Source organism: Equus quagga, unplaced genomic scaffold (assembly GCF_021613505.1).
Source record: "Equus quagga isolate Etosha38 unplaced genomic scaffold, UCLA_HA_Equagga_1.0 HiC_scaffold_265_RagTag, whole genome shotgun sequence".
In the NCBI taxonomy this organism is placed as follows: Eukaryota; Metazoa; Chordata; class Mammalia; order Perissodactyla; family Equidae; genus Equus; species Equus quagga.
Genome location: NW_025793368.1, coordinates 21,566 through 38,077, shown reverse-complemented (window position 1 = coordinate 38,077; position 16,512 = coordinate 21,566). Strand labels below are relative to the sequence as shown.

The following is a 16,512-nucleotide window of genomic DNA, read 5'->3' as shown; positions in this document are numbered from 1 at the left end:
TTACACAACATAGGAATGGTCTTTGGTTTATCTAAAGACACTCACAAACATTGTCTGTATAGGTAAATTTGGTTAAACCATCTTGAAGCCTTTAATTTAGAGAAGCTAACAAGGGAAACATTTGTTCTCCTCTCCAGGTTAAGAACACACAATTTTCAAGAGTGAGTAATTTGTGTTTACTATCATGGTTAATGTTTTCCTTCTCCTCATTCTCCCTTAAATGATCATTTCCTTGCAAACTTTGATTTACTTTAAAAAGAAAATTCTTTAGAGATGGGCAGGACATTTGAATTGAAACTATGGAAGGATATTAATGTAATAGCCCAACTTTTTTTGTTGAGCAATTAATAATTTCATTAATTGACCAAGTAAATGAATAGTCACTTCTTTGAAGAGAATAGCAATCACAGGAGTTGTTTTTATAATTTGTTTTATAAACATTGCTGTAATATCAAAGGTAACAATATTAATATCAGGCAGCATGTAAACTCATTTCCAGTGTATAAATATAACAAATGGTTGACAATTATTTATTTATGCTGTTTTCATTGATTCAAGAATCAGTATTTTAAAATAATCTTTATTTACCATTTATTAGGAAAATGTGCAGCACTATCTGTGCAGATGTTACAGAAGAGACTAAGAATATCAATATTAAAAAATAATAACAGAGATTAGTTGAAATATATAAAGAGAATGTTTCACTATCATATACACAGTTAAAGTGGATGACTTTAGAGGGATATCTATAGGACTGGCTTCCTTCTTTTCCAATTGTATGTAAAGATGGTTCAGTCTCACTAACTGAACTTTCTGAATATTGCTCAATGTCTGCTGTTTTGCCATACCTGATATATGTGAATTATTAATAAAACCCCACAACATTAGCTAACATATTAACCATTTTAAATAAGACATATGTGTGATGGTCAAATATATCAGGTATACTGAAAAGGGTAAATAATGAGTTTAAAAAGATAACAGTTTTAAATTTGTATTTTTTGCGGGGCCGGCCTGGTGGCATAGCAGTTAAGTTCACATGTTCTGCTTTGATGGCCCGGGGTTCGCCGGTTTGGATCCTGGGTGCAGACACGACATCGCTTGGCAAGCCATGTTGTGGTAGGCGTCCCACATGTAAAAGTAGAGGAAGACGGGCACAGGTGTTAGCTCAGGGCCATTCTTCCTCAGCAAAAAGAGGAGGATTGGCAGCAGATGTTAGCTCAGGACTAATCTTCCTCCAAAAAACAAATTGTATTCTTTGATTTCTGCCAACTATCATTTGATGTCCAAGGGAAAATTGTAATTAAATTCTTAAATTGTTCTATTATAGATCCAAAATAAAGGATTCACAGTACCTGTATTTATTGACATCAGCTTTAGATAACTCAATACGCTCATCACTTACAGGATATTAATAAAGAGGAGACATAACCTCTAGTATTTAAAGATGAAGAATTTATACATAAAGGCATATATCCAAACTAAAAATAAAGTGCTGGATTATTATTATAAATAGTGGCTTGATCATTCAGTCAAGATTGAGCATTAAAGCAGTTAAATATATTGTATGTAAATAGATTAATATGCAATAAATAGCTCCTTAGTAAACAATCAGTGACTGATATTTAAAACAAACTTGTCAAAAATGTAGTAATATTAAGTATCACTGTATTTATTAAATATTACTCACCCATATTTATTTTTCACCTATATTAATAATTGGGCTATCAGCCTTTACTAAGATTTCTCAATATGTATAGAAAATCAGCCTTTACTAAGATTTCTCAATATGTATAGAAAATAGTTTTTACCTTAATATTTATGTAGCTTTTTTCTCATAATTTATAAGAAATATTATTTACTCTCATCTGAATATTAGTCTGCTCCCTTGCCAATGTAAAAAATGATGTTACTTCTTATGAAGCAAATCCTGTCTAACCACACTATGACTAGCAGTTTTGTGTTGTGGCACTGAGCAAATTAAGGAATACGAAATAAATCAATTAATCTTACTTTTTGTTCTAGCATCCTTATTTTTTCAGTCCCTTTCACATTTTTATACCAAAGAATATTATAAGTATATGTTAAACACACATTTACCATTATACTTAGAGTAGTATAGTTATAGAGAGGTGATGATAGATAGACAGGTAGATAGAGTTATAAATATAAATATAAATATATGGGTATCTGTAGTAATTTAAGTACATACAAATATGAATGTTTAACTTTTGGAAGTAGATTTAGAATATAATGATATAATTAAGTTTCCTTCAACGTTTCCCAAAGGCTTTATAAATAACACTTGGATAACATTTTTAAGGTGTAACATGATTTTGAAAGTAAATTATAACTTGTAATCCTTCAACTAAAATAATTATTTTCAATTTTTAAGAGATGCATATTTTCTTTTTTTAAAACAATCAGCAGCATTATATAAAGTAGGTAACCTACCTATCTTGTTAGTCTTTCATTGCTAGTTAAGGTTTTATTTACAATTCCATCGTATTTTTTCACTTGTAAATTTTCCAGTAAGGATTTGTCATAGCTTACATCTGAGGTGGTTTGAGATTAGACTCACTCCAAAAATTTTATAGTAAAAACTTTTCAAAAATGTGTCAGGCATGTTTATTGGCTCGTTTGTCTTAAAGAACACAAAGGTTTATTCAGAAATAACATTCCTGAAATTTGTAGAAGCGGTCTTCACTTCTAAGAATCAAGTGGTCTTATCTATGTTTCTTTACTTCTACTACGTGACTGTGGTTTAAACTCTATAATTAAAATTTCCTTATAAGGAAATTTTCTTATGTTTTATAAATTCCCTATAAAACTTGTACATTAAGAAAAACAAATTAAAAAAGAAAATTTCACAATTATAATTTCATCACATAAAGGGAAGAGTCTATTCATGTTGTTCAATCAACACAAACCACCTAGCGTAAAATTGACTAAATTATTTTGGAGACACCAAACATAGTAGGTAGTTTAGCATGAAAAAAATAAGGCCTCTCAAGTGTTATGCTCCCTTCTGATTTTTAATACCACATCTTATCTTTCCATCTAATATTTGGAAAAAGAGATAAGTATTACAGATTTCTCTCTTCTAATTTATTTTAACACAAATAACTTTCCGGACTCTCTATTTATTTGTATTTTTATGTAATGTAATGTTTCCTCACTGGAATCAAACACCAAAAAAGGCAATATTGCTTTCTTTCACTAAAACCCCAGTGCCTGGGTGGGTGATTATGGGTGATTAAGTTTTGATGACAATCAGAAAAAATAAATTATGATTTGAAAAACTACCATTGGATGTGGTAGTATAATAATGGTAAAAACAATTATGTTCACGCATTAGAAAAAATTAAATCAAACACCAACAACTTAAAGATTAAGAAGTAAAAAGATCATTTGTTAGGGAGAAGTAGAGGTGCATAATAAATCAGTTTGCCTAGCAGGTAAAACTCAGTTTGTTATCTTCTGGGAGGTAAATTTTTGAGTGTAAACATTTCTTTGAAAGATTAAATAAGACTTTACAATGTACCAGTCACATGTTGGAGAAAGGTACTTTATGACAGAAACAGTGTAGCCACTTTTTTTCCCAAGTAATTTTATTGGGATTATAGTGGTTTATAACATTGAGTAATTTCAGGTGTATGTTGTTGTTTATCACTTCCTGAATACTCTCCATCACGCTCAGGCCCCGTAGTCTAGTTTTTCTCCATCACCACACATATGTGCCCCTTTATCCCTTTCGTCCCCCCCCCCCCCCCAAACCCCTTCCACTCTGGTAACCACTAATCTATTCCTTTATCCATGTATTTGTTATCTTCTACATACTCGTGAAGTCATGCAGTGTTTGTCTTTCTCTGTCTATTTCACTTAACGTCATACCCTCAACTTCCATCAACGTTGTTGCAAATAGGATGGTTTTGTCTTTTTTATGGATGAGTAGTTTTCCATTGTATATATATATATATACCACATCTTTATCCATTCATCTATAGATAGGAAGTTGGGTTGTTTTCACACCTTAGCTGTTGTGAATAATGCTGCAATGAATATAGTAGAGTATAAGTCTCTTTGGATCTTTGATTTCCAGTTCCTTGGATAAATACCCAGTAGTAGGATAGGTTGATCATATGCTATTTCTAATTTTTTGAGAAATCTCCATATTCTTTTCCATAGTAGCTGCGCCAGTTTGCATTGCCACCAGCAGTGTATGCAGCGTTACCCTTTCTCCATATGCTCTACAACATTTGCTGGTTTTTTGTTTTTTTTTTTTTAAAGATTTTATTTTTTCCTTTTTCTCCCCAAAGCCCCCCGGTACATAGTTGTATATTCTTCGCTGTGGGTTCTTCTAGTTGTGGCATGTGGGACGCTGCCTCAGCGTGGTCTGATGAGCAGTGCCATGTCCGCGCCCAGGATTCGAACCAACGAAACACTGGGCCGCCTGCAGCGGAGCGCGCGAACTTAACCACTCGGCCACGGGGCCAGCCCCAACATTTGCTGGTTTTTATCTTGGTAATTTCAGCCATTCTGACTAGTGGAATGTGATATCTCATTGTAGTTTTGATTTTCATTTTCCCTAATAATTAGTGATGTTGAGCATCATTTCATGTGTCAGTTGGCCATCTGTCTATCTTCCTTGAAAAAATGTCTGTTCATATCCTCTGCCCATTTTTTGATTGGGTTGTTTGGGGTTTTTTTTTTTTTTTGATTTGCATGAGTTCTTCATATATTTTGGAGATCAACCCTTTGTCTGATAAATTATTTGCAAATATTTTCTCTCAGTTGATGGGTTGTCTTTCCATTTTGTTCCTGATTTTCTTTCCTTTGAAGAAGCTTTATAGTCTGATGTAGTCCCATTTGTTAAGCTTTTCTTTTGTTTCCCTTGGCTGAGTAGACAGGGTATTTGAAAAGATGAGTCTAAGACCAATGTCAAAGACTATATTGCCTATATTTTATTCTAGGAGTTTTATGCTTTCAGGTCTTGCATTCAAATCTTTAATACATTTAGAATTAATTTTTGTGTATGGTGCAAGATAATGGTCTACTTTTATTCTTTTGCATGTAGCTGTCCAGTTTTCCCAGAACCATTTATTGAAGAGACTTCCCTTTCTCCCTTGTATGTTCTTGGCTCATTTGTCAAAGATTAACTGTCCATAGATGTGTGATTTTATTTCTGGGTTTCCCATTCTTATCCATTGATCTGTTTGTTTGTTTTAGTACTATAGCTTTGTAGTATGTTTTGAAGTCAGGGGTTGTGATGCCTCCAGCTATTTTCTTTTTTCTCAGGATTGCTTTGGCTATTTGGAGTCTTCTGTTGTTCCATATGAATTTTTGGATTTTTTGTACTATTTCTTTGAAGAATGTCAATGGGATTTTGATTGGGATTGCATTGAATATGTAGGTTGCTTTAGCTAGTATGGACATTTAACTATGTTTATTCTTTTGACCCATGAACATGGCATATCTTTCAATTTCTTTATATTTTCTATAATTTTTTTCAATAATTTCTTATAGTTTTCACTGTACACGTCTTCTACCTCTTCGGTTAAGTTTATTCCTAGGTATTTTATTCTTTTTGTTGTAATTGTAAATGGGATTGTATTCTTGATTTCTTTTTCTGCTAGTTCACTGTTAGTGTATAGGAATGCAACTGATTTTTTCAAATTGATTTTGTAACTTGCAACTTTGCTGTAGTTATTTCTAATATTTTTCTGGAGGATTTTTTAGGGTTTTCTATATATAGGATGAGATGATATAGGATGATATCATCGGCAAATAAAGAAAGTTTCACTTTTTCCTTTCCAATTTGGATTCTTTTTATTTATTTTTCTTGCCTAATTGCTCTGGCCAATACTTCCAGTAGTACGTTGAATAAGAGTGGCAAGAGTGGCACCTTGTCTTGTTCCTGTTCTCAGAGGGATGGCTTTCAGTTTTTCACCATTAAGGATTATGTTGGCTGTGGGTTTGTCATATATGGCCTTTAGTATGTTGTACTTTCCTTCTATAGTCATTTTATTGATAGCTTTTATCATAAATGGATGTTGGATCTTGTCAGATGCTTTCTGTGAATTTATTGCAATGATCATGTGATTCTTATTCCTCATTTTGTTAATGTGGTGTATTACATTGATTTGCAGATGTTGAACCATCCTAGCATCCCTGGAATAAATCCCACTTGATCATGGTGTACTATCCTTGTTATGTATTGCTGTATTGTGTTTGCCAATATTTTGTTGAGGATTTTTGCATTTATGTTCATCAGCAATATTGGCCTGTAGTTCTCCTTCTTTGTGTTTCCATTGTCTGTTTTTGGTATCAGGGCGATGTTGGCCTCATAGAATGTGTTAGGAAGCATTCCATCTTCTTCAATTTTTTTGAATAGTTTGAGAAGGAGAGGTACGAATCTTCTTTGAATGTTTGGTAGAATTCTCCAGAGAAGCCATCTGGCCCTGGACTTCTGTTTTGTGGGAAGTGTTCAATTACTGCTTCAATCTCTGTACTTGTGATTGGTCTACTCAGATACCCTATTTCTTCTTGATTCAGTTTTGGGAGGGTGCATGAGTGTAGGAATTCATCCATTTCTTTTACATTATTGAACTTGTGGGCATACAGTTTTTCATAGTATCCTCTTATAATCCTTTGTACTTCTGCAGTATCTGTTGTAGTTTCCCCTCTTTAATTTCCTATTTTATTTATTTGGCCTTCTCTCTTTTTGTTTGGTGAGTTTGGCTAAGAGCTTTTCAATTTTGTTTATCTTCTCAAAGAACCACCTCTTAGTTTCATTCATCCTTTCTATGCTTTTTTTTGGTCTCTATTTCATTTTTTCTGCTTTGATTTTTATTATTTCCCTACTTTTGCTGACTTTCACCTTCACCTATTCTTCTTTTTGTAGCTCTGTTAGGTGCATTTTATATTACTTATTTGAGATTTTTCTTGTTTGTTCAGGTGGGCCTGTACTGGTATGAATTTCCCTCTTATGACTGCATTTACTGCATCCCATAAGAGTTAGTATGTTGTATTTTCATTTTTGTTTGCCTCTAATCATTTTGTAATTTCCCCTTTGACTTATTCAGTGATCCAATAGTTGTTAAATAGCATATTGTTTAGTCTCCAGATATTTCTGACTTTCTCAGTTTTGTTCTTATGGTTGATTTCCAGCTTCAGAGCACTGTGATTGGAAAAGATGGTTGGGATGATTTCAATCTTCTTAAATTTACTGAGGCTTTCCTTTTGTCCAAGCATATACTCTATCTTTGAGAATGTTCCATGTGTACTTGAGAAGAATGTGTATTCTGCTGTTTGTGGATGGGATGTTCTCTCCATATATATATCTATTAAGCCCATCTGCTCAAGTGTTTCATTGAAATCCACTATTTCCCTGTCGACCTTCTGTCTGGATGGTCTATCTATTGATGTAAGTGGGGTGTTGATGTCCCCTACTATGATTGTGTTGCTGAGAATTTCTCCCTTAAGGTCTGCTCATAATTGCTTTCTGTACTTTGGTGTCTCTGTGTTAAGTGCACATATATTAATGTGTTATGTCCTCTTGGCAGAAAAATCCCTTTTATCATTGTCTCCTGCCCCTCTTTGTCTCTCCTTGTCTTTTTTATCTTGCAGTCAGCTTTGTCTGATGTAAGTATGGCAACACTTGCTTCCTTTTATTTGCTGTTTGCTTGGAGTATTGTCTTCCACCCCTTTTTGCTAAGCCTGTGTTTGTCTTTAGGCCTGAGATGCGTTTCCTGGAGGCAGCGTATTGTTGGGTCTTCTTTTTTAATCCACTCAGCTGCTCTGTGTCTTTTGATTGGAGAATTCCATCCATTGACATTTAGAGTTATTATTGATATTTGAAGGCTTAATACTTTCATTTTATCTCTTGTTTTCCAGCTGTTCTATGTTTCCACTGTTTCCCTTCCCTTGTATGTCTGACTGCCATTTCACTTTGGAGGTTTTCTGTGGTGGTTTTGTAGATTTTCTTTTTATTTATGAATTGTGGCTCTGCTCTGATTTTTTGTTTAGTGGTTACTGTTACATTTGTATAAAAGATCTCATAGATGAGACTCTCTATTTTCTCACAGCCTCTTTTCTCCATTAGCCTAAGTAGGTTCCATCCCTTTCCTCCAGCCTATCCTGTTTTTCATACACTATTGTTTCTTAGTTAGTAAGTTCTTTCTTGCATTGAGCAGAAGAGTACTTTCTTATTTCTCCTACCCATCCTGTCTTTTGGAGACACAAGTAGAGTCTGGATCCAAGTTCCATGGAACATCCTTAGAAATATGCGGAGATGGTCAACTATTCTCAGATTTCTTGAGTTGAAGCATCTCCAGTTCATCAGCCATCCCTGAAAAAACATGACTTCATGTCAGGTCAACACATTGGTAGTTTCTTTTGTTTCAATTCATTTTTAAACAGTAGGATTTGGAAGGGAATGCACTACACTAGGCATGGCTTGATTAGCAAAAGACAGATTCTCATGTCTCATATTAGAGCACTTTTCTTCTATCAGAATAGGTAAGAATATTCCCTTTCTTCTTGTACATACTGTATATGATTATCAACTCTATCCTTTTGATGGGCACATCATACAGTGATGACCACATCATACATTGAGTTAAAGAAAAAAGAAAACCACTAGATCTTTCTAACTATACATTCATCTGTTTTTTATGCATTAGTTTTGGGGCTGACCCTGGGAAGTTATGTTTATCCTGTTAGGTTTCTTTTGATTGAGTTACTACAATCCTAATTTTGGTTGACTCTAAGGTTTCTAGCTTAAAAGAATGAGTAGATGATTATGCCATCAACCGAGATCAAAAATACAGGAGAAAGGTGTGTGTGTACATGCACCTATGCATGCATGCCTTAAAGGAGGACTGAGGATGGAAGCCTGAGGAATCCCAATATTAAGAGGCAGCTGGGAGAAAGGAGGCAACAGAAGACACCAAGAAGGGGTGGGCCATAGTTTGTTATGAAAAGGAGAGGAGTATCTTGGAAGCTGGACTGACTGTGTTTTCAGGATTATGGTAGACACCTGAATACATAATGAACAGGACGTGGTCTCTGCCTCTGCTCCTGTTTTGATTTGCTCCATGGTTCAGCTCTTCATTTAATGGCACTACCTAGTCCATCATGCCTGAAAACTTGCAGTCACCTTTTATTTGTCCTTCATAATCTCGCATCTATTGGGTTAACCACGTTTTACTGACAAAACATCATTTTGAATTATAGCATACTTACTGGGAAAAACGCACACATCTAGAGTATCTAGCTCAATGACTTTCTTTAACAATGTAAACACATTGTAATAGCCACCCCCTATCACTATTCTGGCTCTCCAGAAGCCTCTATCATGCCCCTTTGCAGAAATTTCTCCCACCCAAGGTAACCACTACTCTGACTTCTATCACTGTAGCTTAGTTTTTCAAGCTTTTGAACTCATGTAAATAGTTATACTCTATGTACTCCTCTCTACCAGGCCCCTTTTGTTAAACATCCTGTCTAAGATTCATCCATGTTGTTGCAGATAATTGCTTGGTTTTTATATAGCTCTGTAGATCTGATTATCTATTACTGCATAACACATTAGTTTTGGTTATTGATAACTGCATAACATGGAACTCCAAATTAGTGGAGTGAAACAGTAACCATTTTATTAGTCAGATTCCGTGGGTTAGAAATTTATTAGAGAGAAATTTCCCTGTTCTCTTATGGTTGGGGTCTAGAATGATTTAGAGGCTCTTTCACTCACATGGATGGTACCTTGGCTGGGATGTCTTGAAGACCAAAATCCTCTGGGATCGTTCACAAGGGCACCTACATATCTTGTTTTGAAAAGTGGCTATTTTCTTTTTCCAATGGTACATCTCAAGTGCAATTTCAATGGAGATGGAAACTTCACTTGAAAGTTGCTCTACTTCTTTTCCACTTTTGGGTTCCAAGTGACTTGATCAAATAGTGTTCAGATATTGCCGATACAAAGGCTGTACTGGGGTTGGTGATCATATATGACCAGAGGAAACTTAATGTCAGTATCTAGAAGTGGAGATTCCTTTGAGGAAGGGAGGACGTTTAGGAAATCCTTGATGAGCACAGTCTGTCTGGTATTGGATAAAATCACAAGAATTTGGGGATGAACTCCTGCCTCCTCATCTTGGCCCCTGGTCTTGAGATACCAAGTATAAATGTACATGGTGTGCGTCAGGGCTTGTGTTGGTGGTCTATTTTCTTCAGTGCATATGGTTCATCTTCTGTTTGGGAATGAAGTCTTATCACCTGATCGCCAGCGTAGCAGTTGCTATGAAGGTGGCTGTGCCCTGGTTGCAGATTCTCCATGAGGAGATTCTCCAAGAGGCCTTAGCTCTTCACAGCTTGTTGGCTGGCTTCCCTGAGCAAGCTTCCTGAGAGTGGCATGTCCTTGGAAGTCACATCACACCACTTCCACAGAGCAACGCTTCTACTCTGTTGATTGAAGTAGGTACACGCCTGCCTAGACTCAAGGGGAGGGAACCTAAACCTCACATATTCATGGGATGTGTCTCAAAGAATTTGTGGCCAATTTTTAAAACCACCATGAACTAGATAGTGGAATTGATTTATCCATTCTATTGTAGGTGGATATTTGAGTACTTTCTACTTTGGAGGAATGAAGAGAATGATGCTCTAATCATTCTTGCTCCTTTCTCTTGGTTTACATGTTTGCATTTTAGTTGACTGCATATCTAAGAGTAGAATTGCTTGTCACCTTGTATGTATATCTCTGCTTTACTAGATAGATCCTGCCAAACAGTTTTCCAAAGTGGTTGTACAAATTCATAGTCCTACCAGCAATGTGTGAGAATTCCACTTGCTCTGCAGCCTCACCTCCTCTTGCTGCCATAGTTCAACTTTTAATACCTGGTTTTAATCCTTCTGCCGTTGTGAATAAGATCTCAGTGTGGTTGTATTGCCATTTCTCTGATAACTAGTGATTTGAGCACCTTTACATATGCTTGTTAGACATTGGGATGCTCTGTGTTGTGAAGTGCCTATTCAAGTCTTTTGCCCATTTTTAACAAATTGGGTTGTTTCCCTTTTTTCTTATTGTAATGCTAAAGTTTTTATGTATTCTGTATGTAAATCCTCTTTTGACTACTAGAATTAGAAACATCTCTTCCCTTCCTGTGACTTGCAAAATCCCTCTTGTAATGTGTCTTTTCATGAACTGCAATTCTAAATTTTAATGAATTCCAGTTTACCAACTTTTTTTTTTTTATAGAGAGAGTGTTTTTGTGTGTGTGTGAGGGGTCTTCTTTAAGAAGTTTTTGCTACTCTGTCGTCCTGAAGATGTTTTCTTATGTTGTCTTCTAGGAGCTTTATTATTTTACCTTTCGCCTTTAGGTCAAAGTGTCCAGGAATGGAGTTTTGTGTGTTGTGAGGGTAGGGGTCAAAGTTTCTTCTATATCCATATGCTTATCTGTATGAGAAATAACAGGCAGCATTGGGACAGGTGGACACAAGCCTGGGAGTTAGGGGTCCTGTATTCTCAGGCTTAACCGACCGTCAAAGCACCCTCTGAACTTGGGAGTGTTATTTTCCCAGTTCTGCCTCCTCTCAGACTCCTTCCTTCCTCGCTCCTTCCATCCATTCTTTCCTTCCTTTCTTCCTTCCTTCCATCTATCCATCCAACCATCTGTCCAGATATCAATCTGTCCAATTGTCCTTCTGCCTGTTCGCCTGTTTTTCCTTCTTCTCTCCTTCCATCCTCTTTCCTCCCATCGCTCCAACTTCTCTTCCTTGTGTGTATTCTTCCTGCTTTGCCTTTGATCCTCCATTTGTCCACTCTTCCTCTGTCCTTCCAAGTATCTCCTCTGTCTGTGCCTCTACCTATCTCTTTGTCCCATCTCTCTCTTCAACCACATTCACTCTCTTGGGTTCATCTCATTCACAGGCTTGCTCTTACCTCTACTCACACAATCCCTCCTTCCGTCACTCACATTTATGGCTCACCTGTGGATGATTGTCCTGGAACAGACACTAGTGGAGCACAGAGGAGCCTGGGGGGCTTCTCCACTCTGTGTGGAGCTCTGTCCCCCCACCCCCGATGACAGCCCTTTCCACAGCTTCTGAACCAGGCACCATGTTCCTGCCTACTCCCTCATAACCAGACCCACCACAAGCCACCACAAGTATATGGGGCCCCTCTTCCTTTCCAAGAGAAGCTCTCCAGCCCCACATATCTACCAGCCAATTATTACTCAGGAGCTGGGAAGCCAAGGTATGGAATTCTGGTTTTAGAGCAGTCATGCTGATGACAAAGATTATAGCAATAATTCAATCAGATGCCAGTCCTTGAGCCCCTAGTCTTGTCAAATTAAGAAACAAATATAACACAAGCGGGGGATGCTTTGATGAGAGGCACCTAGCATCATTTGAAGGGGAAGGACTTTCTGCAGAAAGTTTTGCCTAATTGGGATCTTTAAGAATGAGTAAGAGTTACCTAGGAAAATAGGGTATGGTGAGTGTTCCTGGTAGAGGGAATTCCATGAGGAAAGGCCCAGTAGGCAAAAACAGGATAGTGTATGGAAGAATTGATAGGAATTTGGTTTTCCTGAAGCACAAAGCCAAACTCAGAGTGAATGGATCAATGAGGCTGAAGAGTCAGCGGGAGCCAGATCTAGAAGGGCATTGAGTGCCAGGTCAAGAAAGGTAAACTTAATGCTGAAGACCTCAGGGAGCCATGGGTGTTACTAGAGCAGGAGTGCTCCTAGTGAGGTTTTCCTTTCAAAAATTTTTTCTAATGTTCAAGGCAGAGAACATCCTTTAGACAGAGCATCCAGTGAGTCTGTTAGGGTGTTGTTTCTGGTGAGAAAAGATAAGACTGAGCTGGGACATGGATGGAGAGAAGAAATGTACTGAGGACCATTCTGCAAGTGGAATTGGTGTTACTAGGAAGTGACGGAGGAGGATCTGAGCAGAAATACTGGCTTCAACATGGATGACCACATCAGTGGGTGGTGGTGCCACTGGGAGAGAAGACAACAGATTATAATGAATGTGGGCCCCTGATCTGGTCTCAGGCCAGCTCTCTGTGATGGCCATCTCTCCCCATGTCTTATTGCAGCTGAGGCACGACCTGAAGACCCTCACCCTCAACTTCAGCATCTCCAACCTCCAGGATTCAACAGACATGAGCAAGGGCTCAGGCACGTTCAACTCCACTGGGAGAGTCCTGCAGCACCTGATGAGACCCTGGTGCCCTCAGCTTCTGGTAAGATGAGTCCCAGCCAGCCACTCCCCACATACTGTCTCTCCTGTTCACCCTCCTCCTCCTTTCTCCACAGCTTTGATCCTTGTTCAGGAAGAGTAGCCTGGGCCCCTTATATATGGATTGTAAACTGGTTTCCCTCAGGTAAGTTCCTTTCCATAGAATTTGCCAGTCATGACCACTTTTGGTGACTACTCCATTTTTCAGTCTTCACAATGACTGCCAATTTGCTCCTTCCTCACTCTGGCCCCCATTTTCAGAGGTTTCAGGATATCTCTCTAGAGGCCCTCTCTCCCTGGGCCTCAGAAGGATGGGGCAACTACTGGTGTGGATTCTGTCTGCACCTACTATGCTCACCCCGTGGCTCATGACAGAGAGTGTGACAGAGACCCCGTGTGACCGAGAGCAGCATTCCTGGGATCTGAAACAGCTGACCCACCATGTCACACAGGGGCCTCCACCACCTGATCAAGGACAGCCTTTTTGTCAGTGGTAAGTGTTCATGCAGAGCTTAGAATTACAATGATCATTACTTATACTGTTCTATTTTATTTCCTCTTTAACAATCAGCCCAAGTTCTGGTTGGGGGGCACCTTCCTCAAACCTCCATAGGGAGACCCTCTCTTGTTATTTTAGATCTGATTCATATACTATATGTTTTCATTTCTTAGGGTTTTCTATATAAATCATCAAGTCATCTGCAAAAGGAAATAATTTTACATGTTCCTTTTGAATTTAGATGCCTTTTTAAAATTTTTCTTGCCTAAGTGCCCTCATTAGAACCTCTAGTTCAGGGCAAATAACATATGAAACGAGGGCCGACAACATTGTTTTGTCCCTGGTCTTAGGGGGAAATTATCAGTCTTTCACCATCGACTGTGATATGACCTGTCGGTTTTCAAGGATTTTACTTATTAGATTGATAAAGTTCCTTTCTGTTCTTAATGTGTTGAGTGTTTTTTTAATCATGAAGGATGTTGTATTTTGTCAAATTCTCTTTTGTATGTCTGTATCAAGATCAAGTGGCATTTTTCCATTATTCTATTAATATGGCCAGTTACAGGAATCAATTTTCCAGATAGGAAGCCACACTTTCAGCTAGAAGTGAGAGATTGAGACCTTATCTAGTCTTTCCTGGGCATGCACAGAGCCCTGCACACTTGTGACCTTCTAGATCCTCACCAATACATTGGAGCTTTTCAGAGCCCTCATACACATGTCATTCTCCTAATTTTTCTTTTCAGTTTTTCACTCACCTCTCACTTGCCTCAACTAGTATAGCTTGCTCAGGTAGCTACAATAGGAAACATGTACCACTGATTGTTCTGGTAAGTACACTAGGGGAGGCTCTCCTCACTGAGCAAGCTCTGAGTCAACTCAAGAGAAGCCCCCAAAATTGGACATTTACAAGGAGCTGCCAGGTAGGTCAGATGGTGAAATTCAATGGGGATGGGTCTTTGTGAACTCCAAACCCATTATGCCTGTTAGGCTGCTGGTTTTTACATCTACCATGGTTCTGAGACTGATGGTTTTCCAAGTTACTAAGGCTATGATCAGAGTAGGATGGGAACAGCACAAATTTTAATGCCACTGAGATTATTCCCTTTACCCACATTCCACTGTCTTTCTTAACTATACACTCCTCAGATTGTTGCAAGCATTTAGTTAACTTCTAGACTTCTGTAAAACTTGATTTTTACCATTTTCACCAGTGTTCTCATTGTTTGCATGGATTTTCAGAAGTCCTTACTCCGACATTTCAGAAACGTTCTCCCTGTGGCTATTTATTTATAAATTAATTACATTAACTTACATGACATGAGAAATTTAGTTCCTCGCTCACACACATTAGCCACATTTTAAGTGCTCAGAAACCACCTGGGGCTAATAATGATTCTATTGGATAGGGAAGACACAAATGTTGACATCCTTGCTGAAAGTTCTCTTAAATAGGCCCTAGAAGCAGGGCATCTAGAATCAGGGTAGAACTCCAGACAATCTTGTTCACCCCTTGTGCCCTTCCAGGTCTGTCCCCTGCAGTAACCACAGTAGGGTGGCCTCCCTGTGTAACTTATCACCACTGGGACACAGAATGGATAGAGTTGTGATCTGTGAGGAATTCTTGTATCTGACGCAGGGTGGCACCCAGCTGCAGAGCTTTGCCCTGGACAAGAACAGTGTCCTCATGGATGGTAAGGCTCCCTGCACATTGGATTTGAGTGTCATTTCCAACTTCCACACCTGGGGTCCTTCCTGGGAATCTGGATGCCTGTGGATGGGACAGCATTCAACTTTCTCAGATCAGCAGGAGATGGCATAGTCCCCCAGGCTTTTCCCACCACTGAGGGAGAGAAAAGGGCTCCCAGTGGGAGATTGCAGGCACTTGCCTTCTCTCAGATGGCTCTGTGGTCTCAGGCTAGTCACCTTCCCCGTCTGGACACTTGCTTCATTATCTCTGCATTGAAAGCACTTGGTCAGATGACCATGGAGGACCTTCAGCTGTGTGTGAACCAGCCTTGGCAGATGTGACAGGATGGGCCTGTTTTCTGATCCATGGGCTGTATGAAAATAGGTATGGGCCTGATGACTCATGGGCTGTATTTTGCCAAGTCCTGCTCTATATCAGAAGGATACACTAGAACTTTCTGTAATGATGGAAATGTTCTATATCTGTGCTATCCAGTACAAAGCCACATGTGGCTACCAACTAATTGAAGGGTGGTGTTGTGACTGGTTTTTATCAATGCTGATTTTAATGTTACTAAGGTACCTGATTTTTAATTTTATTTAATTAAAATTAATTTTTATTTAAAAAGGCACTTGATACTCCATATTGGACAATATATCACTAAGAAGTTGCCTGGAGAGAGGTTGCACATGTAGGGAGATTTGCAACTCTCCCCAGTGCCCAATGAGTGCTCTGTGTCCCTAACCTGCGAAGTTGATGGTGTAGCTGGCAATAACAAGAATAGGTGATTGAAATTATAAATGATATGATGTGAACCAGTCCATACTTGGGAGCTGTAATAGAGAAGGCTTCCTGAAGGAAATTCCATTGTAGGTGAATCCTGGCATATGAATATAAACCAATGTGGTAAAGGAGAAGGCAATAAATGTGTTTCTATGCAGAGTAGAAATCATTTGAATGGGAACTTACAAATTTACAGAGGTCCAATGGGCTTACCAACTAGTGACCCATGCTCCCCCCCGCCCATCATAAGATGGCTTGGCCCAATTTCAGTCCTCTGTGCCCAGAAATA

The 16,512-nt window shown here is 38.3% G+C and overlaps 1 protein-coding gene across 1 annotated transcript in view; it reads left to right on the top strand.

Moving 5' to 3' along the window:
- Positions 1-16,512, top strand: part of LOC124232130 (uncharacterized) — a 42,059-nt gene that overhangs the window by 5,272 nt on the left and 20,275 nt on the right. Inside the window, exons 3-5 of the mRNA XM_046649092.1 lie at positions 13,109-13,396; positions 13,513-13,744; positions 15,278-15,444. Of these exons, the coding sequence (XP_046505048.1) occupies positions 13,261-13,396; positions 13,513-13,744; positions 15,278-15,444 (535 nt within the window). The 5' untranslated portion in view covers positions 13,109-13,260. The remainder of the gene's footprint in view (positions 1-13,108; positions 13,397-13,512; positions 13,745-15,277; positions 15,445-16,512) is intronic.